Raw genomic sequence first — 22215 nt, 5'->3', positions numbered from 1 at the left:
CGTTGCAAGGGGTGCACGGATGCGCCCCGCGCTAAGCCCGACTAGTCCAGGCGCGACATGGGCATTGCGTCAGAAGTCCGATCAAGATCCAGAGCTTGATCTTGCGTGCCGTAACTTGTACGTAGCTCCCTCCAGAGCGTGGCTGCTCGACCACAACAACAGCAGCATCCCCCTCCCTTGAACATCGCCACCAGTGGCATCAAGAGCATCGAATCCCACAAGATGGCTGACGCTGGGCTCCTTCAAACCAGTCTTATCTGGGTCGCTTATGCAGTTGCCGTCGCCCTCTGCCTCTTCGCTGCGACAATCACGACCTTCACATGGCAGACCCCCCGCGAACGCTCTGCCATCGTCAGTGTGGTGGCCATTATCAGCTTGACCTCCCTCCTCGCGACTGTCCTGCTCCTCCCGGTCGACATCGCACTCGTTTCGGCCACCTCGTCCGTCTCGCATGGCGCAAAGAAACACTGGGCGACGCCCGAGCGCGTCGACCACATCCTTCTGACGCTGAAGATTGTGTACTACTGCCTCTACACGTTCGACGCACTTCTGTGCCTTCTTGTAATTCCCTTTGCATACTTCTGGTATGAAGAGTACGACGAGATCGAGTTTGAGGAGGAGGGCCGCACGTGGACGAGCAGGCTTTGGTCCGCCGCCAAGTACACCCTCTTCTTCTTGGCCTTGGTGATCATCCTCTTCCTTCTCGGATTCTTTGTGCCGGCCGCTGGCGACAATGTGGATGGACACTGGGACTTGGACTACTACAAGAAGCTCATCTCACAGAATCATGGCGAGAAGGCTCTGACATTTGCGCTGGGCTTGCTCGTCACGCTCGGCACCTTCTTGTACGTGGTGTATACAGGTGCCGGACTCGCCCTTCTTCCAATCTCGTTCATCAAATCGGCGCCATCTATCTCGGCACCTCAACTTTCCGCGACGACGGCGTCTCAACTTGAACAAAACCGGGAGCGACAGCGCCAGATTGAGATGCGCAATGCTGGTCGCCAGGATGAAATGCCCCGCAAGGACCGCCGCGAGCTTGATGCCCTCGCTCGTGAGGAGCAGACCCTCGTGCGCAGGGAGCGACTAGCTGCCGAGGCGCAAGGCGAGGGACGCAGCAAGCTTTACCAGTTTTGGCTCAAGCTCTGTACTCTGTTCCGGCCGATCAAGATGCTTGGCGGCATTCTTCTGCTGGTGCTCTCTGTACTGATCTGGGTTTCTATGCTCATCACGGGTATCGACAAGGCGAAGAACTCGGTTTGCAAGCAAAAGTGTGGCTACATCCTGGGCAAGATTCACGTCTTCCAGCCCATCAACTGGATCTTCATCCAGTCAGCCAAGGTGTTCCCCATTGACTACGTTCTGATGGCGCTTTTGATCTTGCTTCTGTTTGGCAGTTCAATCACTGGCGTGGCCACAGTGGGTATTCGCTTCCTCTGGGTCAAGATCTTCCAGATTCGACGTGGTAGGACAGCCCCTCAGGCGTTGCTCATGGCTACGGTCATGTTGGCCCTGATGATCCTGGCCATCAACTACGCCGTTGCCATGCTGGTCGCGCCCCAGTACTCCATCTACGGCACGCAGACATTCTGCACCAACGAGCCCAGGCATCCTGGCGAACAACCAGACTGCTCGCGCAACTCGTCTCACATCCGCCCTTGCTCCGAGTCGTTGAAGTACGCCCACGCTAAAGATGTGTGCACTCCATCTGTCATGTCGACTTTCCTCAATCGCATTACCATCACGTGGCCCTTCTTTGGCGCCATTGATTTCTGGGCGCAGTTTGCTTTCCTCGCTGTCTTCCTGATTGTCCTTGTGACGGCAATTTTCAGCACGCCCAAGGTGAACATGGCCGAGCTTGATGAGGATGCGGAACAGGACGAGCAGGAGAGTCTGCTGGCCAGTACCGGACGACGCTTCGGCGCTACATGGCAGGATTTGACGGGCAAGTCGAGGTCGAGGGATAATGTGAGGATTGGCGAAGGATCTAATACGGTATAAGTAGGGGGTTACGCAGAACGCGGTGAATATCAGGACGGGGAAATTGAGGGCGGATTGCAACAGGATGGAAGGGAAATTGCAATTTTGCTGTTGTATTTTGACGCACTGCATCATTTTGCGAATAGTACAAGCGATCACAGTAATGAATGCTACGCGCCCAACGCGACTTTCTTCTCCCTCTTCTTCCGACTAAACTCCACGGCAACGTGATCTCGGTCATCGAAAGCGGCAGCAGGACCAATGTGCATGTCGCGCCAGCACCTCCGGCAGTATGGATCACCTCCGTCACTGCAGCCCTTGCAGAGCAAAGTGGCATCTTCGAGACAGACGGTGCACCAGGCATCGACGTCGTCGTCGTTGTACTTTGTCTTGGACACGAGTCGTTTGGGCTTTTTGGTGGGGATGGACGTGGGTACATCAGGCATGCCGATACTGTCTGTCCGCAGGGCCGAGAGTCGCGTGGTCAGATCGTCCAGTGAGGCTCCTGACGGCGAGACTGCAGCGCCTTCCCCTGAGGTTGGCACATCAGGCAGGGATATGGCTGGTGGTGGTTCGTCGATCTCCTGCACTGGCGAGGTTGGCGAGGGGGGTGAAGATGGAGGATGTTTGGCTTCTACCTCGAGCTCGTCCCTGAATCTGGCGATGAGTGAATCAGCCTCTTTTGTCATTTTTTCGCCATCTGAGTTGTCAGAGTCTCCGGCGTGGTCTTCCTCCTTGGAGTGTGGGTGCTTTGCGTCGTCTTGCGGTACAGCCCTCGAGAGCTCTTCCAATAGCTCGCGGACCTTGGCGTCAGAGGGCCCGGTTGCCGGTGAAATGTAAGACGCTTCCGGGTCGACGTCTTTCAGAAGGTCCTGGAGGGTCTGGTCGTCTGTGCCAAAGTCTATGTCGTCTTCTTCCGCCTCTATGCTCGGCTTGATACTTGACTGCTTCTCAGAGATGGATGGCGCCGGCTGCGCTGGGGAATCTGCCTTCTCTCGCAGCGACTTGAGTCGTGCAGCAAGCGCATCGTCTCTGTTCGGTTGAGTCTTCCGTTCGATGAGGTCAATTTCTGGTCTGAGAGATCAGTCTCCAGATGGATTTGCCTAGTTTACATGTAAATCGCACCGTTGAGAGGCGGTTGACTCGGGAGGGGCACTCGTCCCTCGCAGAGCCTGAAGGCGGTCTAGTAGTGATCTATCAACATCGTTTGGCATCGTACGCTGCGGTATCTGCGAAGATCTTGAAATATGTACAGCGGTGGCCCGATGTTGTTGATTCTATGAGATGGCCTTTGGATGATCTCAATGGTAAGAGCCTGAGAGTGAGATGCGCAAAGTGGGGTCAAGTCTTTGTCACCGCACGCGTCAGGCCAAGCACGACTTTCTTTCATCCTGCATTCAAACCATGGCCACATCTCTCACTCATGAGCTTGAGTTTACTGACATTTGATGTGCTTGCCTCTCGTCAACAACAGCGCGTCTCATCGAAATTGAAAGCGGCATTCACCGAAGCGCTCAACGCCCACGCCACAACCAAGTGAAACTTGGAAACCTCAGCCGGACATCCGTTGAAAGTCAATGTGGCGCCGCTCTTGAGAACAGCCTCTCAGGATGGCTTCAACTTCTTCAAGGCACACATCACGATCTATGGTCTCGTGACGGTTTAACTGGCTCAGTTGATCATTAGCTGGCGCCTTTGACTTCAGAAGAGGCATGCATGGCGCCGTCGCGATTGCTCACGAGTCCCTCAGACTGGGAAAGAACATTGGCAGACTTGCCGCGCAGCAATGCCTCAGCGTGTCCGGGGGAAGGCCATTTACCCGAGGGACCAAGAGGCTGCCTCAGTATGTCGCAGAAAGGACATGGAGCCGACCTCCCCATCTCCGCAAGACCCTGAGGAACCAAGACAGTCGAGAGAGCTCACCAATCTGGAATGTCGTCATTGTCAAGAGGGGTCAGTGCAAACTTCAGTCTACCAGGGACCTTGATAAAGCAACGGATCCCTTTCCTCACGCCAGGCTTGCGAGCCGGAGACTTTCACGATGCATTCAAGTCCATGTCGTTCCTGCCGGTACCGCAGGTGCGGCAGGCAGGCCACTCTCTGTCAAAGTCTGCCGCTAAAGCGATATACCTCTTCGCGGATAGGCCACGCGGCTAGGAAGGGCACGTGGCGGCAACCAGGAGCCAATATTTCTTGCCTGTATACGATCCTTTGTCTGATCGTAAGCTGGCGTGGCAGACTCTACCTTCAGCAGAGAGACTGAAGGCTCAACTCACGCCTGCAAGTAAACAATCCTACTCAGTCTCAGTCATCCTTTGATCTCGCCATGACTCTGAGTCTTTGATGCTTCAGTTAGGTCCTCAAGGTAAGGTATGCTAGCCTTGGGGAAGGTTTCGTCTACACCCCAGCAACTAGTTCAGGAGGAGCGCTGGCTTCGCCGGATATTTCAGTCGGTCACTGTCCGCGCCTGCCGTTCCGGGCATGAGAGTTCCAAAGCTTGAGCTGCTGTCCTCGTGAACTTGTTTACCCTTCTTGTTCTTCTTTGTACTTATAGAGCCGTCTGCCCGGTGTTGACACAAGCATCTCGCAAGCCACATCAGATACCATTTTATCACAGGCGCAAGTTATTATCAGCAATTCAACATACCAACACCATGTTTTCAACCCCAAGACACGATGCTCGAGCTGAGGAGCATGGTAGTGCAGGGTCAAACTCGACGGCGACCAAGATTGCGCACGTTGAAAACCTCTCTTCTTCCTCCAATGCTATGGAGAGCTCGGTGTCGTCTTACCCAGAGCTGAAATCGCCTCAGGCAACGGTCTCCAGTCGTGGGTCCAGCGGCACACGAATTCTCACAGAAGCAGAATGCTCGGAGCAATTGGGCTACTCCTTCTCGACGACAAAGAAGTGGCTCATTCTCACTGTCGCCTTTTGGGTTCAAATCTCCATGAACTTCAATGCCTCCGTCTACAACAATGCCACCTCTGGTATGCAGGCTGAATTTGGAGTCAAGGAAATCTACGCCAAGCTTGGATCGGCGCTCTTCCTTATCATGTACGCCTTTGGCTGCGAACTGTGGGCTCCATGGTCCGAGGAGCTTGGCCGCCATTGTGTCATGCAGGCCAGCATGGGTCTTGTCAACATCTGGCAACTGCCTGTTGCTCTGGCGCCGAACATGGCCTCCGTCATTGCTGGGCGTGTGCTGGGCGGTCTGTCTACAGCCGGCGGCTCTGTTACTCTCGGTATGGTTGCCGACATGTGGGATGCTGACTCTCAGCAATACGCTGTGGCCTACGTCGTCTTCTCCTCCGTCGCCGGGTCGATCATGGGACCTATCGTCGGCGGCTTCCTCGAGACACATTTCAATTGGAGATGGTGCATCTGGGCGCAGATCATTCTGGGATTGGCCGTTCAGTTGGCGCACTGGTTCACCCCCGAGACTCGGTCGACGGTCATCGTCAACAAGATTGCCAAGCAACGCCGCAAGGCCAACCCAGCGGACGATGTCTGGGGCCCCAGCGAGGACAAATCACTGAGAGACCGCTTTTCCTGGAAGCAGATCCGCGATGTCTGGATGCGCGGCTTCATTATGCTTTTCACAGACCCCATTGTGGCCTGCCTTTCGGCGCTATCAGGATTCGCGGATGCACTGATCTTCATGTGCATTCATTCGTTTGGCATTGTCTACGGCCACATCTGGGGCTTCAATGCTTGGCAAACCGGCCTCACGTTTGTTTCCATTCTCGTCTCCTATTTCTTCAGCTGGATGCTCTTCATCCCAAGCTTTGGGCGGAACAAGCGTCTGCGCACGGCTAAGCCGGATGATGAGCGTACGCAATTCGAATCTCGGTTGTGGCCCCTTCTCTGGCAAGGTCCTCTCCTCTGTCTCGGTCTGATCGGGTTCGCCCTGACCCTCCGGTCCGACATCCACTGGATCGCCAGCCTGGTTTTTGCTGTGCTGGTCGGCATGTCCAACTACGCCATCTATATGGCGACCATTGACTACATGATCTGTGCTTACGGACCGTACTCTGCCTCTGCCACCGGCGGGAACGGATGGGCTAGAGATATCCTGGCTGGTATCCTCGTCTTTGCTGCCAAGCCATTCTTCACCGACATTGGAAATGACGAGGTGAAGAGCTACATGTGGGCCGGTGTTATACTGTTCTTGCTGTCATTGCCTTTGGTGGGATTTGTCTTTGTCATTTACGTCAAGGGACCGGCGTTGAGGAAGAGGAGCACTTTTGCGCAGGGCCTAGAAGACTCGCGGCTAGCAATGGCGGGAGCGCCTGTTGGTCATGGTGTCGTGGCCTAGAGCGGCCATGATTGATGTCTGGCATTGCGAGGAGTTTGGGAGGTGTGGTTCCATGTGGCACGATTAGTCCCGTGGGAGAGGGCGTGCATAATTACTAGATAGCCTAGTCGTTTGAAATTGAATTCATGGAGTACTTTGATCATGGGACTAGATCGTGGCGTCAAGTGCTCTCACCGCATGCTTTGACTCGAGTAGCGATCTTGCCTGGCAACCTCGTGATCAGACAGGACGCGAAGCTCTCCGCCATGACAATGAGCCGGGAAATGCCATTTTGTACCAGAGAGCAGCGTTTGATGTCTCACTGTTACGAAAATGGCTGAGGAGAAAATGGTCCAGGCTGTACTCACAGGTGTTCGCTTTTGGCAAAGAGGTACCTCATGTTCAGACGGGCCTTTTGATCCGGAACAAGCACAGGGTGAGGTTAGATTCATTAGCTCGCACGTGGCCGTGTTGGTGAACTTAAGCCTATTTCCCCGGCCTAGGAACCTTGATAAACTTGGTCGAGCAGCGGTGAAGCCGCTGAGGTCCATCACTGCCGACGCATCCATATCTTCGCTGGGTTGGGCTTCAGCAGCTGGGACTGCACCCGAGACAGGACGGGCCGTTACGTGGTGTAGCCATGTCTGTGTGTACTTGGGTAATTATGTCGCCTTCATAACGGAAAAGGCAAGGGCCGAGCAAGGTTTTTGTGTTTTCCGGCCAATGTGTCGTGAAGTGGGAGGAGGTTGTTGGTGAGGCTCCCAGCGAGGCGCCCTTGTATTTGTGGGACTCGGGTGCGGGCTGCCAGTTGGAGTTAGGTGCCTCGGGAACACCACATGATGCACAGCCACTGTGGCCATCACCGCCGCCAGCGGGTGTTATTCATTAGGGGCAATCCGAGCAGCGTAACCTGGGCTGGCGGGCGAATTATTAACGTCACATGGCAGAGGGACACACATAGAGATTGAGAAGTAGCTAGGAAAGAGGAAATGATGAAAGATTGCAACAACTGAGGTGAGGTACTCGACAATCAGAGGACCAGCAGACGTCATGCAAGCAAAAGGGCGCAGATGGAAAACTTCGAGAACAAGGGTCCGCACGTTTAGACTCGGCAGGGCAGCGCTAATGTTCCAATCCTACCGGAGCAGTTCAGCTAGGGCAGATTGGGTAGCAAAGACTAAAAGACTGGGCACGTTCTCTTGAACTTGGGGCGAAGGCAGATCGCAAAAGTGCGATCGTGGACCCAGTATGACGATGGCAGGGGTGTCGGCCTCTCCAGACTCCAGTCGCCTGTGCCTTGTGATGATCTCAGATTCTCAGTGGGTTCCAGTCCCCTGTGGGCAAACAGCCTTCAAAGTTCAGCCGCACAGGCGCGGGTTGTCCACAAGTAGATATATAACTGCTGAGAAACATCCTTCTTCCGACACTCTTCGAGGCAAAGTCTGAATTGCAAATCATCTCAGTAGGAACTGTAGTCAACTACAAGAACCACCAAGCTGCCGACATCACATTCAACGTCACACTCCAGTCACTACAGAGCGCCAAGTGCGTCTATGCTCGCCAGCCAACACAAGTTTGAAGGTGGTGATCTCACGCGCATCCACATCCTTGCCACTGCAGCGCCCCAAATCACATCAGTTACACCAGTGACCACACCACAACACAGCGCATTCATCCGACGGCGTCATTGACACACCAATAAATCCAAGTACCTGTTCCGGAAATAAGAGGCCACCACTTCCCGCACCCCCGGACAAGTTTCTTAGCTTCCACCTAATTACCTACATCAACACTCAATAAGCTTAATTTCAAGCAAGGACTGGAGCGCCACGACCCTTTGTTGTTCCCTGACACAATTCATACGTCCAACGCCGCGCAGATTTCGATTCATCATGCGTTTCGACGTGGCCTTCATCGGCTCTCTCCTCCTGAACACCGTCGCGGCCAACGCCGTCGCCGACGTGCAGCAGTCGCACCATCAACCGCGGCACATTGTGCGCGTCGATGGCGAGGCTGCACCCCGCGCCGCTCCGCCCGAGGTAGAGTCTGACGACTCGTCTGACCTCTGGAAGCGTCGTGGCGGCGGCGGTGGAGGTGGCCGTGGAGGAGGCGGTGGCAGCCGTGGTGGCAGCGGTAGCAGTCGCGGCAGCGGCAGTGGAAGCTCTCGAGGAGGTTCGTCCCGCGGCAGTGGTGGCGGCGGCGGCAGCGGCAATAACAAAGGCTCATCTCGTACAGGTTCTAGCGGCACACGCGGCCAAGGCACAAACACCCAGAGGAGCTCCAACGTCGGAGGCTACTCGCGACTCGGCTCCGGCCCGCAGCCACGATTCGGCGGCGGTAAATACTACGGCGGCGGCTCGACAGTTCCCTATAGCTCAGGGGCAAAGACGCCCAGCGGTCTCGGGTCTCGAGGACCCTTGAGAGGCGGTGCTCTGGCGTTCCTCCCTGCTGCCGCCCTACTCCCCGTGGGCATCGGCCTCTGGATGTACGGGCCATACAACTACCACCACCACTACTACAACTCGACCAGCAAGCAAGATGAGGAAAGGCAGATCATTTGCCACTGTGAGGAGCGCATGGTCTGCATGTGCGACGACATTGATGATGAGGAGTTCTGGGACGATCTGATCGGCGACGGCGACTACGACAAGCTCAACAAGACTCTGGTGGATGTGCATGACGTGAACGGCACAACAACCATCACGGTCAACGGCACTCTGCCAAACGGCACGACCGTGCCCGGCGACGAAGACGAGTACGAAGAGTACCTGACGAACACTGGCATCAGCCTGGGACAGAGTCTTGGTATGTTGCCGGCGGCCGTGGCCGTCTTTGGCTTCGCGCTGTTCGCGTAACCGCCGTGCCTCTGGCATGGATTGTACATATTGTTTGGTGACTTTGCACATAAATAGATTCTAGTCAAGTCAGATACGATACAGGCTGGTGGATACCCCTCAATGCAGAATTGGATTAATGAACGACTACTCCGTACCATTGATATCCTGACGATGAGTGCTACGCGCAGAGATTGTGCACTGCTTATAATCATGATGGAGTTGCCACCTCGACTACGCACAGAATATTGGCCATTTTGAGGAAGAAGAAGCACCGCTTAGCACAGGAAAGATAATAGAGTTACTGCATTTTGTCCATTCAGCTATTACATGTACGGTATGCCGCCACGAGGCAGAGAGTCTGCAGCTATAGGGTAGGTAGCTGCAGTCCTCCTGCGGCGTCAGCCAGCCACCGGCTCCACGACACGCGCCGCCTCACGTCACGTTGCCGCCCAAGGCCAGGCAGCTCCGGACGGAGCTCAGCCTCCTCAGTCCGCGTCCTCCTCCATCACCACCCATCAGCTCCGTCAGGCCGTCCCATCGTCGCCTGCTCCCTTGGAATCGCGCGCAAATCCTCCGCATTGACGAGCATCAGCTCCAATTCTTGTCCATTCCGACGCAACAATGTGGAACGTACGTATCTCGTGCGACGCGCGCGAAACAGCGCAACAGCTAATGGCAACCAGATCTTCCGCTACCTGGGAGACATCTCCCACATCCTCTCCAAGCTCATCCTGATCCTCTCGATTCACCGCAACCGCTCGGCCGAGGGCGTCAGTCTCATCACGCAGCTCCTCTACGGCCTCGTCTTCTGCACGCGCTACCTCGACCTCTTTGACAGCAGCAAGCCCCATCCAGCATGGAATGTCGTCTTCAAGACCTTTTACATCATCTCGAGCTTCTACATCCTGGGCGTCATGCAGTGGATGTTCCCCCGCACGCGGGAGCGCGAGGTGGCATGGAAGCTGGGCGCCGTGGTGCTGGGAGGCTCGCTGGTGCTGAGTCCCTTTGCCATGCTCATCTTTGAGAAGAAGGAGTTCTGGGGCTTTGTGCACTGGCTCTGGGTCTTCTCCGAGATCCTCGAGTCCGTCTGCGTGCTGCCCCAGCTTCTGCTGCTGCGCCAGACCACCGTCCCTACCGTCATTGACTCCTTCTACCTCTTGACCCTGGGGTCGTACCGTGCCCTGTACTGCTTCAACTGGCTGTATCGCAAGCTCGACTCGACTGATCCTGGTCCGGACACAGTCTCTGTCATCTTCGGAATCATCCAGACCGCCCTGTACATTGACTTTGCCTGGGTATACTACACGCGCCAGCGTGTCAAGCTCAGGGGCGGCGGTGTGGTGGACGCTGATGACCTGCGCAACTCCTGGCTCCTGCGCCGCATCTTCGGACGGTTCGCACCGAGGCACAGCAACATGGATGACGAAGATGAGGAGAGTGGGCCCGCGCTGGGTGGCGGCCGCAACGGAAGCCGTCCGGCCTGGGGCTCCAGGGGCATTTCCGTGAGCGCCGACGACGGCGTCTTCGACACTGAGAGAGATGGCCAAGAGGAGGGTGTGACATCTGGACCCATTGACCCGGATGCCAGGATGAAGGACCCAGATGAGCTGGCTCGGGCCATGGATGATGATGACGAAGACGACACCGGTGCCTCTGGGTCGAGTAAACCGTACCGCGACGAGGCTGGCGTCGAGGCTAGCGGCGCGGGTGGCATCAGGAACGATGAATGGAGGGATTGATCACGGCAACGATAGAAGGAGACAGTTGAGTGTCTGTATTTGAATGAAATGTTGGTCCATGATGTCGAGCCCTCGCCAGGTTACAGGTATCCAAGACTGGTATATATAAGGTATACAAAAGCACAAAACGCCAGGTGGCTCACAGTCGTCCGACCGACCGGCCAGCCTCCGGCAGCATCCCGCTGCATGTGAAATTTCCCACCAAAACCCACGGAAACAAGTGATTCGCTCACACACACACACATGCGGTTCAACGCCTATGACCGCTGCACAAAACGCTTCTCAAACTCCTCAAACAGCTTGGGGGTGATCTCGTCGCTGCTCAACCCCTCCACCTCCACCAGAACGCCCTTTTTGGCATAATGCTCGAGCAATGGCTCACTGGTCTCTTGGAACTTCCTCAGTCGCTCACTGTACACCTCGTGCTTATCGTCCGGACGCTGGACGAGTGGTTCTCCGGTGACGTCGTCGTGCCCGGCCACCTTGGGCGCATGGAATGAGGTGTTGTAGACGCGACCGCTGGGCTCGTGTACCCACCGCCCCGCGATGCGGTCGAGTATGACGGAAAAGGGCGTGACGAGCGAGACAGCTAAGTTGATGGGCACAATCTGATCGAGCGTCGTGGCCTGGCCGGGTGTTCGAGGGTAGCCGTCCAGGATGAAGCTGGCGCTGGGATCCTCGCTGGGCGGTGCATACGCGGGCTCCTGTCCCAGGCCGTCGTCCGAGTGGATGGGGGACGCGCTCAGCGTCATGGGCGCACTGGAGTCCAGCCATCCCCTCGTCCGCAGCTCGTTGCTGATCAGGCGTAGCATGGTCGAGTCGTCGACCAGCCCGCCCGACTTGATGACGCCCTCCGCTTTGATGCCGAGGGCAGTCCGTCGCTTGACATTTGAACGGAGGACGTCGCCCGTGGAGATGGACTGGAGCTGGGGGAAGCGAGCGAGCAGGCGTTCCGTCTGTGTGCCCTTTCCAACACCCGGTGCCCCGATGAGGATGACGCGAGCGGCCCGTTTGAGGCGCATGTTGTGTGTATGTAGAAGGGGTGTCGGACTGGGCTGGCTGGTGGGTGATCGGCGGATTTCTTCGCTATTATGAATAATGGAACGGGCAAGTAGTGGGTACTTTAAAGGTATAAGGCAGTGTGTTAGTACAGAAAAAGGTAAGAGAGAGTCGGATGCGACGCCCAGTAGCACGGGAGCCGACGCAAGAGATGCCGAGGTGACGGTCAGGATGTCTTCATGATCGGCTCGAGGATGTTGGAGGCACGTAGGTACTTTAGCCTGTGAGCGTGGTCGTCGACGGCGGGCGGCAGACTGCAGACGTAAATGCGCTGATGTGCCCAGGGACCGGACCGGAATTGGGGGGCACGGGCCAGGGAAGCACGGCCCCTTGGCGGGGGACGCAAATGTGCGACAGTGGGGTTCCTATCGCTCGCATGTGGCTCGCGTCTGGGGAATTGTTGAATGTTGAGGGTTGCCGTCCTCAAGGCTCGCGCCTAAATGTACGTGGCAAAATCGTGAAAAACACAGATACATGGCGAGATTCGCGTCATAGCTGGAATTTACTGCATCGTCACGATGAACACGTGATGAGCGACTTGGAAGCGAGCATTCAAAATTTAGAGGCTACTGGGGCTAATCCATCCCAAAGCCGCCGAACCTGAGCAAGTCTTGTTAGCGTGGGAGCCCTTGAAGCACTGCATTGATAGGCCTGGGCGACATCACAATCAGCGGTGCTCGCAATTCCTAATCAATGACCGCAGCATCATGTGCCGCAGGCCTCGCCCATGAATACCGACTTGGTCCGAGGCTGTTATAGACAGATCACGTGAGCTCAACATTGCCCGGACCGGAGATACCGTGTCTCCGGGGCATTCCAGAACCCGCGGCTTCGCTGGAGCGCCCACCATTGGCGCAGCGGCTGCTGCCGCGCAAAGCCCGTCGAGACCCGATGCGTTGCTGACCCTGATCCGACTCGGACTGATGCGATCCCTTTACTTTCGAGTTTCGACATCCATCCCGTTCCACCTTAATCACCTTCTCCTCATCCATCATTCCACTTGTTTTCTGGACATTGCAATCTCTTTCCACATCACGCTTTCTCTGACACTTTAAGCAACGCTCGTGATGAGCGCTTCTGCCAGTGTCGCCCGCAGGGCCGCGCCCCTACTGGGCAACGGTCAGTTTTAAACTTTGCCTGCGCAAGACTTGAACTAACGCGCTCAAACAGCCCGCGCGTTTCCTCGCGGAGTTCCATCCTCACTGCTCGCCCGCCACATTGCCCGCCAGTCCCAAGTGCCCGCCCTGGCCATATTGATCCCATACCGAAGCCTCAACACCGAGCAACACCGCTCTGACAACAGCTCCGGCCCGCCACCCGGTTTCAACGCTGAGCAGGCTAAGAAACCGCTCCCTCAGACCAGCAACGCGGACGCAAAGAGCAAAGATGCGACCACTGCTCACTCGACGCCAGCACCTGCCGACCAGACTGCGGCGGAGGCCGACATTAGCAAACTCGAGGCGAAAAGGGCCGAGGTGCATGAGAAGGGCGACATGATCAAGAAGGAAAAGGAGGAACAGAAGCTCACGCTGTGGCAAAAAGTCAAGAAAGAGGCGCGGCATTACTGGGATGGCAGCAAGCTGTTGGCCACAGAGGTCAAGATCAGTTGGCGCCTGGCGTTGAAGATGGCAGCGGGCTACGAGTTGACGCGCAGGGAGAACAGACAGCTGCAGAGGACGGTGCAGGATCTCGGACGCCTTGTGCCCTTCTCCGTCTTCATCATCGTTCCCCTCGGCGAGGCTCTGCTACCCCTCGCGCTCAAGCTGTTCCCCAACATGCTGCCCAGCACGTTTGAGGGCCAGAAGACCAAGGATGCCAAGGCCAAGGTCTTGCGAACGACTCGCAAGGATGTTAGTTCCTTCTTGAGGCAGACGCTCAAGGAGACGGGCCTACCCCTGAGCCAAGCTACGGCGCAGAAGGAAGAGTTCTCCAACTTTTTCCGCAAGGTGCGTTCCACGGGCGAGGCGCCCACCACACAGGACGTCATCAAGGTGTGCAAGGTCTTCAGGGATGACCTGACCCTGGACAACCTGTCGCGTCCCCAGCTCGTGTCCATGTGCCGCTACATGAACCTGAACACGTTCGGCACCGACATGATGCTGCGTTACCAGATTCGCCATCGCATGCGCCAGATCAAGAGGGACGACAAGGCCATCAGCTACGAGGGTGTCGACAGTTTGACAGTGGGCGAGCTCCAGAATGCCTGCGCGGCACGTGGCATTCGCACACACAGCGTTTCGCCCGCGCGCATGCGCAACGACCTCCAGACCTGGCTCAACCTCCGTCTCCAGGAAGGTGTTCCTTCCACCCTTCTAGTCCTGAGCAACGCCTACATGTATGGCCAGCAGCAAGACGGCGAGGCCTCCACGCAGATTGAGGCGCTCGTGGGTGTGTTGTCCTCGATCCCCGAGGAGCTCTTCCACGAGATCGAGCTAGAGGTCCACCACGCCGAGGGTGCTGCCACCAACAAGCAGCGTCTCGAGGTTCTCAAGGAGCAGCAGGAGCTCATCGATGAGGAGAACCACCAGAACGAGGAGAACCAGGGCAGCGGCATGGCCACGCCCCGGGACACCGAGGATATTGACGAGAAGGAGGAGCGCCAGGCGTCCGCTGATGCCCAGGGCGTGGAGAAGGGCGTGGCCGATGAGATGCTCGACGCTGAGAAGGATCAGTCCAAGGCCGAGAAGGTCGAAAAGGCGTCGAGCGAGGAGCGCAAATGAGGCGCTGTGTCTTCACTCACTGTTTGTATAAATCTCATATGTATGAATGTACGGCATAGGACGGGATGGGCGGGGATGGTGTAGATGGCGAAAAGGGGCCCGCATTTTGAAGTGTCACGGGCACACAGGCATAGACTTTGCACCGCAAATAGAATTCTACTTTAATCCTTTTAATTTGTTCACGGGTGGTTTAGTGATGCTTCTAGCTAAACTACGTAAGAAACCAGCCCTTTTGGTCCTCGTCCCCTTGGTCGTGACACCAAAGACATTGACACGTGCCACGAGCATCCTTTCCGTCTTGCGCACTTCGGCCGATTCGAAGGAACCAGGACAAGGCGGCGACATGTTAGTAATGTCAACGCCAGGTCATAGCTTCGACACTCAACTAAATCAAGGCCGACTGGGCCAGCCTCCTTTCTTGCAGCTTGAATTAACGAGGTTACCTCTCTGGCGATGCGTGGCCCAGGTCTAATCTCAGTTAAGACCTGGCCCTTGAATCGCGGTTCTACTACGTAGTCAACATTGAATGGATCTGACACTACACGAGAACATGCTCAGCCATGCTCAGCCATGCTAATAAGACGGCACTGGCCCGTAGGCATGTCTCTGGTCACAAAATACATTGGCATGTACTATCAACCCAATAAATAGGTTGCCATGAATCCCTTGCTCATCCTCCCCGCAAATGCTTCAAGACTTGAAGAGTACGCCCGAAAAGGAGGGACTTTGTCCAATGTGTCTGGCGAGCAAGCGGCCTCGAGGCGCAACGATTATCTCCGTGACGGCGACCTAGAGTTTGTCTTTTTCGATTAACAGCACTGAGCTACAGAGTATTCAGTGCTCGCTCGCGTGGCACCGTGCCTTTCTCGGGGTGGACGGAAGAGCAGAACACCCCCTGTCGCTAACTGTGTGCTGCCGCCAGCGCCGCACGGCTGCAAGGGTGATACAACTGAGAGGTGAAGGCTGCCGGCTGTCGCAGGGAAATTAAACGACACTGTCGTCAGTGGCGCCGGAACCCGGGACTTTGAGGCTCATGGCCCGAAAGCGACCGCAACCAACAGTACAAATTCCGTACAACAGTACGAAACGAGGAGTGAAAGCAGGCTTCAATGTTGTTAGATGCATGCATTTTTGAGCATATCGTGCCGGCAGCCTGTCCCACTTGTACGTGCTCGTGGGAATCCGTCTCATGAATTGGAGAGTCTTGGTCGGAAGATGGATGTTGGTTCCATCGCAACTTTGCAAGAGTGTCCGTTGGTCTGTTGCTCTGGCGCCCAATGACGAGGCGACATATTACGGTTGCCTGGAGCTTTGCCCCAGACTATCACAGTCTAAGTCGCCCCTCCATTTTGTTTGTTCCGGGGTGTGGAGAGAGAGGGATGCGGAGTGACATCGTCGATTCGCTCCCCCATGCCCCATCCCCACAGCAGGAAGACACCACTGTGGGCAGTGTGCGAGATGCCCAGGCTGGTGCCAAGGGGGGCTTGTCCTCTTGCAGCCATTCGAGAAATCTAAACGTCTGCCTGGCCATTCCTGCCAGGATACTCCTCCTGGAGGCTCTGCTATGATTCGCCGCAGTGCCTACGTTATGCAAGCGTCTCCCAGGCTTGTGACCGATCTCTGGCCATCCGTGCTGGCTACAGGACATGAACACTGTGCCCGAGGGCGGCACCCTCCCGTCTGGCAGGATCAAGTCGCCGCACGCGGTCAGGATCGCCCTGTGGCTGCATGGCAAGGCACTGTCCGATTCGGAATACATTAAAGTACCTTGTCTGGAAACCCCCGTGTCCCATCGCAATTGTCCCTCTCCTCGTTCGTGATCACAGATTCCTGTTTGCCCATCCCACCGTCAACGGTCTGTTCTCACCTATCGAACCAGCGAACCAAGACATCGCCAGAAGGCACCTCTGCTACCTACACTACCTACTACATCCACACAAAGCTAGTAACAGCCCGACTGCCGTCCACGATTTCCAACTATGGACTCCACCATGATCTTTGCCCGCAACCTCGTTGCTCGCGCCGGTTCAGAAGCAGATAACGAAAACCCTACGAGTGTTCCCGGCGCCATTGTCGGCTACGTCATCGGAACCATTGGTGGCGTTGTGATGCTGAGTGTGATCACTGTCTGCGTGCTCAGGTCCATGCGTCGACGCCGCCAGGCGAAGCACCTCGCCGCGGAGAAGACTGCCAATGTATGAGCCCGATGAGAAATGGAGGCAGGCCGGATGAAATTTTCAGGTTAAGATTGGGAAATGGGGACCGCAAGCCGCTCGAGGATGCGGACTGCTTTATTACACTACGTCTCGGCCCTGGGGCAGCCAACCAGCCAGCCAGCCTTTGTGGGCGTGGACCACGCTATGGGGGAGGATTCAATACTTGCGACGGCTGATTAACAGATACCAATTTTTTTGACCAATTTCAAGTTCAATTACGTGAAGCGTCGGTTCATGTTGCAATGGTGTACTTGTGATGATTGTAAATCCTCATGCTGCTGCCTGCTAAGTGCTCCGATACCCCACTTACTGCTAGCGTCGCGCATCGCGAGATGGGCTGCTCACAGGTATTCGCCGTTTTGACCCCAAGATGGTGATTTCCATGGAGGCAGCAGAATTGCACATCAATGGCTTAAGCATTGAGCGAAAACATGGCGTAGTCGTAGTAAGGTAATTAGAACGTGAAGCTGGGCATTTGACTTTGACCCTAGATCGCATCTCGTTGACCTTAGTCATCAAATCCGGCGACGTCAGCCACGCCGCTAAGCCTCATCCAGCATCAGCCCCACGCCGCCATCGTCACCAGCATCCTGGCCAACCTCACCTCGAGCTGGAGCTCCGGCTGCAGCTTGTCCACGCCCCAGCGCAAAGCCCATCTTCTCCCGACAGTACACCGCCCGAGAAGGAAAAGCGATGGCCTCCAGCGAACAAGAAGGCGACTTCTCGAATGTCTCCTGGAGTGAACATATCCACGAACAAACACACAAGAACCCCACTACGCCAGACGCCGAAGACACTGGGCATACTCTCGATGGGCCGGGCACGACTGTCGAGCATGAACCGCACCCGCTGGGCGGAGAACGTCTAGAATGCACAGTCGACACGCCGATCAAGGAGAATGATGGGACAAAGGATGCCTTTGTGTCGTATCTCATCACCACCAGCGTACGCAACCCAACTCTCCGCCGCGCCACTCTCCCGCCTGCAGACAGCTAATCGTTGGACAGTCCACCTTTCCCTCCTTTGCGCGCGAGCATTTCTCCGTGCGACGCCGCTTCACCGACTTTGTCTTCCTCTACAAGACCCTCAACCGCGACTTCCCCGCCTGCGCCGTTCCGCCTCTCCCGGACAAGCAGCGCATGGAGTATGTCCGCGGGGACCGCTTCGGCACCGACTTCACCCTCCGTCGAGCACACTCTCTTCAGAGGTTCCTCGCCAGGCTGAGTCTGCATCCGTCGCTGCGTAGATCGCCGATGCTGCACTCGTTCCTGGAGAGCCCGGACTGGAACGCGACAATGAAGAGTCGGGGCGCACGGTCGAGCAGTGGCGATGCAGCCAGCGGCGCCGCCGGTGTGTTTGACAACTTTGCGGACACCTTCATCAATGCGTTCACAAAGGTGCACAAACCGGACAGGCGCTTCCTCGAGGTCAAGGAGAAGAGCGACAAGTTGGATGAGGACCTGAATCACATCGAAAAGGTCGTCGCCCGTGTCGCGCGGCGGGAGGCTGATCTCGAGACCGACTACCACGACCTGGCTGAGCAGTTCCAGAAGCTCATCACCCTTGAACCTGGCGTCGAGCCCGCCGTGCACGGTTTCGCGGCCAGCATCCAAGACTCGGCGGCGCATCTGCGCCGTCTCCACGACGTGACAGACCAGGATTACCTGGGGTCGCTGCGGGACATGCAGGCCTACAGCCTCAGCCTACGCAATCTCCTCAAGGCAAGAGAGCAGAAGCAATTAGACCACGAGCAGCTGATCGAGTACCTCAACAAGTCCACGACGGAGCGTGATTCCCTGCAAGGCCACGGCGGCCACTCGTACTCTGGTGGTTCCTCGGGGCCCGGGGGCTTCCTGCGGAACAAGATCGAGGACGTGCGAGGTGTAGACCACGAGCAGGCACGCCGCGAGCGCGCACGTAAATTGGAGATGCGCGTCGAGGAGCTGACTGCCGAAGTGGAGCGTGCCAGGGCGACCAGCAACCTCTTTGATGACGAGGTTGTCCGCGAAGTCGGCGACTTTGAACGAATCAAGCGGATTGAGTTCAAGGCCCAGCTTGGCGGGCTGGCGGATGCTCATGTTCAGTTCTATGGCGAGGTCGGCAGTCTGTGGGAGCAGTATGTCAAGGAAATGGAGAAACAAGGCGTCGAGGCTTGAGAGCAGAGCGGCGCGGTGGAATGAATGCGGGATAGGCACGGGCGTCGAGGCGTTTGCTGGTTTTTATCAAGTTAGGACAGTAGAATGAATGCCTGTAGGCAAGGCCCCTTTGTGGCCGATGAATTTATACACCAGACTCCCCCTATGAATGGATATATCTATTGTAATGCCCAGGGAAACAACGTCATGCATGCTGGACCCCCGACCCTCTTCTCTCTCATTCTTTTCTCACTCAAGAAACTCAAGTTTGGCGCCTCTTCCCTCTTGCCTCGTCGTCTGAGTCGTCCTCATCACTCTCGCCACCAAGGGCAAACTGGTCGCCACCTCGCTCTCCAGGCAGGCTGTGCGCGCTCTGCGAAGGCTCGCGATCCTCGTAACGATCAAACTCGCTGACCTCGTCTTCATCCTCGCTGCCGCCCGCGAATGCGTCGTACAATTCGCCACCGCGTCTCTTCTTGCGGCCCCCGGCGACACCGACGGGTTTCTCGCCCGCGGTGAGACCCTCGCTCTCCTCCTCGTCCAGCATCTCGAATTCGTAGTTGCTGCGCGAGTCGTTCTTGATGCGACGACGGCGCACGATAAAGAGCGCGATGCCGAGACCGATGCAGAAGGCGACAATGAGGCCCAGCGCACCGTAGATCCAGGGCTGCGCAGCCTTGGAAGCCCCCAGCGAGGGCAGCCAGGAGATCCACGTCTCAGACGACGGGGTAGCTTCACCGCTGGCCTCCTCTACCTGGCCGGTCATGCTGCCCTTGTCTTCCTGCGTAGGGTTCGGCTTGGCGGGCTTGGTAGGACGCACGGGGTGGTCTGTAGGTTGCGTGTCGTGCACAAAGGTCTCATCGGGACGAGGGGGTGCGGTGGCTGTAGACGGCTCGGCAGTCACAGTGGTGACGATGGTCTTGTCATGATCAGCGTCATCGTCGGGGTTGGGCATGGGCAGCAAAGTGGCTTTATCGGCGTCGATAGATTCGCCCCAGAGCTTCAAGTGCCAGTCAACAAATACACCCTGGTGCTTGTTGACCTTGTTGTCCTTGACAATAATGGTCCACTTTCCGACACCAGACTCGCCCCTTTAAAGTTGTTAGCCAAACTGCGTCGACACACTCGGTACAAGTCGCGCTTACCAGTGAGCAACGCTCATGAATGTCCAATTGTCGTAGCCAGCCTTCTCTTCATCACTCATACGGTCTGTGGCAATGTGGCTCACGACGCCTTCGGGGCTGATGAGATCGACACTGATATCACCGCGGCGCGTGTGCTCCACGTTCATCGTCACGGTCACGTGCTCCACGCGCTCCAGATTAGCCTCCTTGAGCATGTCGGTGGTCACCTCAAAGTGCACCGATAGACCCTCCTTGCCCTCGGGGATGGGCTTCTTGACGTGTTGCCAAGGGGAGAACCACCAGGCCTGGGGCTTGACCAGGTTCCAGTCCTTGGCCATCTCCACCATGGCCCAGGAGTCCACCTTGCCATAGCCAAAGATGTGGCTGAACTGCTTGCCGATGGCAGTCTCCTGCCACCCAGCGTTGTCGTCGGCTACGGTCGCGGCGCTGTGCAGGGCCAAGTACTGCAGATCCCGCCATGACAAGTCTGGCCGGATGGAGAGAACAAGAGCAAAGATGCCGGCAGCCAAAGGCGCCGCAGCAGACGTGCCACCGTGGCCATCGTAGCACTTGTCCACCCCGACATCAGTGGTATGGATAGAGTCGCCGGCGCCGCTGCTGTAGGTGACCACGAGGTTGGCTGAGCAGTGCTCCGAGTAGTAGGGGTGGTTGCCGGCGCGGTCCACAGCGCCCACGGTAATGCTGTAGATGGAGTTTGTGTACCCATCGAAATTGCAATTGTCGCCGTGGGCGGCGCCATTCCCGCTGGCAAAGACGTACACGGACCCCTTGCCCCCACGACCTTCTTGGACACCCTGCAGCATGGCTCTCTTGATGAGGATGTCAGGCGCCTCCATGTGCCTGCCGTCGTCGGGAGGACCCCACGAGCACGAGTAGATGTCGTTGTCCTGGTACTTGTAGATCATAGCCTCGGCCTCGTCAGCGTTGGTGAGCTCACCGCTCAAGATACGAATGCCGGCAATGTTGGCGTCGTATGCAACGCCCACGCCGCAGACGTCGTTTCGCGCCGCTGCCACTTCACCCGCGCACCGCGTGCCATGTCTATCATCAGAGAGCTCGGGCTTCGGTTCGGGGTCGTGGTCATTGTAGTCCCAGGAGCCTGCGGCAAAATAATTCGCCTTGAGGTCGTTGCTGTACATGTCGAGCCCATCATCTATGATGGCCACCGTCACGTTATTGCCAGTGATACCCTGGCTCCAGACGTCTGTGACGTTGACGTCGTGTCCCGGCTGCACTGTATTGTAAAGATGCCATTGCTCGGTGAAGATGGGGTCGGAGATGTCGAGATCGCGCATGACCTCGGTTTGCCGTTGGACCGCCCAGTCGACCGGTTGCTGTGGGCTCGCTGCCGCCATGGACCAGCCCGCAGGGACAAGCTGCCTGGGTGGAATGCGTTTCTCCAAATGCCCCGACCGAGGTGTCTGTTTTTGGGAAAGAAGCACACCATCAACGATATCGGCCTCGCCATCGATGGCATCGCGCTTTCTCCTTTTCCGCGCCTTGATCTCCGTGTCGACAAGGTCGGTATCGGTTTTCGCCGCGCGGAAGACGTGGTGGTCTGCCAACTGGAGCTCGCCCTGGTGCTCCAGGCCCAGGCGTGCCGCGACCTGTGCGGGCTCAGCGTCGCGTGCGAGATGAAGGACATAGTAATCGTTGTTGGCGTGGTCTCTTTTGACGCGGGTAGCTTGCGACAGCGCCGCCAAACTTGCGACGGCCAACAGGGAGAGCTTCATGGTAGGGGTGGAAGGGCGGAAAGGCAGCGCAGGTACGGTCGGCGGTATCTAATACATAGGAGGTGTATCTATTGGGACGTCAGTGACAACTTGGAAGAGAAATGGTCCGTCAGCGCCGAATGGAAGCGTGGCTGCAAGATACGGTTCGGCGAGTGCCTGGACTGGCTCCTTGCGCCGCTGCGCGGTGCAGCACTGCCTGGCGTTTGACTGTGGGCACGTACCTGATGAGGAAATGGAAATGCAATGTCGCGTAGTTGAGGCTGCGGAAACAACAGGACAAACAGATTGGGGATGAATGAAGTCAAAGGGGATGCGATAGAAGCACCAGGGAGACACGATTCGAAGATGATGTCGTC

The 22215-nt window shown here is 56.8% G+C and overlaps 9 protein-coding genes across 9 annotated transcripts; 6 read left to right on the top strand and 3 right to left on the bottom strand.

The window, feature by feature from the left end:
• Positions 1 to 114: 114 nt before the first annotated feature.
• On the top strand, positions 115 to 2143 carry F5Z01DRAFT_654862 (LMBR1-like membrane protein-domain-containing protein). The gene has a single exon (XM_046263455.1). It carries the CDS (start codon positions 223 to 225, stop codon positions 1999 to 2001), a length of 1779 nt encoding a protein of 592 aa, XP_046118732.1. The 5' UTR covers positions 115 to 222; the 3' UTR covers positions 2002 to 2143.
• On the bottom strand, positions 2144 to 3278 carry F5Z01DRAFT_654860 (uncharacterized protein). The gene is made up of 2 exons (XM_046263454.1): positions 3106 to 3278; positions 2144 to 3054 (listed from the first exon to the last, which is right to left on the bottom strand). Exons 1-2 carry the CDS (start codon positions 3192 to 3194, stop codon positions 2151 to 2153), a joined length of 993 nt encoding a protein of 330 aa, XP_046118731.1. The 5' UTR covers positions 3195 to 3278; the 3' UTR covers positions 2144 to 2150.
• Positions 3279 to 4748: 1470 nt separating this feature from the next.
• Positions 4749 to 6296, top strand: F5Z01DRAFT_621552 (MFS multidrug transporter; the record flags this gene model as incomplete). Its single annotated transcript, XM_046261215.1, has 1 exon — positions 4749 to 6296. One exon carries the CDS (start codon positions 4749 to 4751, stop codon positions 6294 to 6296), a length of 1548 nt encoding a protein of 515 aa, XP_046118730.1.
• A 1871-nt stretch (positions 6297 to 8167) lies between these two features.
• Positions 8168 to 9130, top strand: F5Z01DRAFT_673949 (uncharacterized protein; the record flags this gene model as incomplete). Its single annotated transcript, XM_046264990.1, has 1 exon — positions 8168 to 9130. The coding sequence occupies one exon, from the start codon at positions 8168 to 8170 to the stop codon at positions 9128 to 9130; it is 963 nt and encodes a 320-aa protein (XP_046118729.1).
• A 303-nt stretch (positions 9131 to 9433) lies between these two features.
• On the top strand, positions 9434 to 11064 carry F5Z01DRAFT_95815 (ER lumen protein retaining receptor-domain-containing protein). The gene is made up of 2 exons (XM_046267251.1): positions 9434 to 9742; positions 9796 to 11064. The coding sequence occupies exons 1-2, from the start codon at positions 9734 to 9736 to the stop codon at positions 10849 to 10851; spliced, it is 1065 nt and encodes a 354-aa protein (XP_046118728.1). The 5' UTR covers positions 9434 to 9733; the 3' UTR covers positions 10852 to 11064.
• Positions 10980 to 12249, bottom strand: F5Z01DRAFT_97107 (adenylate kinase). Its single transcript, XM_046267255.1, has 2 exons — positions 12173 to 12249; positions 10980 to 12124 (listed from the first exon to the last, which is right to left on the bottom strand). Exon 2 carries the CDS (start codon positions 11871 to 11873, stop codon positions 11109 to 11111), a length of 765 nt encoding a protein of 254 aa, XP_046118727.1. The 5' UTR covers positions 11874 to 12124; positions 12173 to 12249; the 3' UTR covers positions 10980 to 11108.
• Positions 12250 to 12977: 728 nt separating this feature from the next.
• F5Z01DRAFT_636268 (LETM1-like protein-domain-containing protein) lies at positions 12978 to 14630 on the top strand (the record flags this gene model as incomplete). The annotated part of the gene is made up of 2 exons (XM_046262202.1): positions 12978 to 13029; positions 13081 to 14630. The coding sequence occupies 2 exons, from the start codon at positions 12978 to 12980 to the stop codon at positions 14628 to 14630; spliced, it is 1602 nt and encodes a 533-aa protein (XP_046118726.1).
• A 2449-nt stretch (positions 14631 to 17079) lies between these two features.
• F5Z01DRAFT_654850 (uncharacterized protein) lies at positions 17080 to 19111 on the top strand. Its single transcript, XM_046263453.1, has 2 exons — positions 17080 to 17791; positions 17854 to 19111. Exons 1-2 carry the CDS (start codon positions 17540 to 17542, stop codon positions 19000 to 19002), a joined length of 1401 nt encoding a protein of 466 aa, XP_046118725.1. The 5' UTR covers positions 17080 to 17539; the 3' UTR covers positions 19003 to 19111.
• Positions 19112 to 22205, bottom strand: F5Z01DRAFT_654848 (peptidase S8/S53 domain-containing protein). Its single transcript, XM_046263452.1, has 3 exons — positions 22081 to 22205; positions 20127 to 21927; positions 19112 to 20072 (listed from the first exon to the last, which is right to left on the bottom strand). Exons 2-3 carry the CDS (start codon positions 21857 to 21859, stop codon positions 19244 to 19246), a joined length of 2562 nt encoding a protein of 853 aa, XP_046118724.1. The 5' UTR covers positions 21860 to 21927; positions 22081 to 22205; the 3' UTR covers positions 19112 to 19243.
• Between the last annotated feature and the right edge of the window lie 10 nt (positions 22206 to 22215).

Source organism: Emericellopsis atlantica (assembly GCF_019669845.1).
Source record: "Emericellopsis atlantica unplaced genomic scaffold F5Z01scaffold_12, whole genome shotgun sequence".
In the NCBI taxonomy this organism is placed as follows: Eukaryota; Fungi; Ascomycota; class Sordariomycetes; order Hypocreales; family Bionectriaceae; genus Emericellopsis; species Emericellopsis atlantica.
Note: the sequence above shows the minus strand (reverse complement) of the source record. Positions and strands in the feature narration are given on the sequence as shown.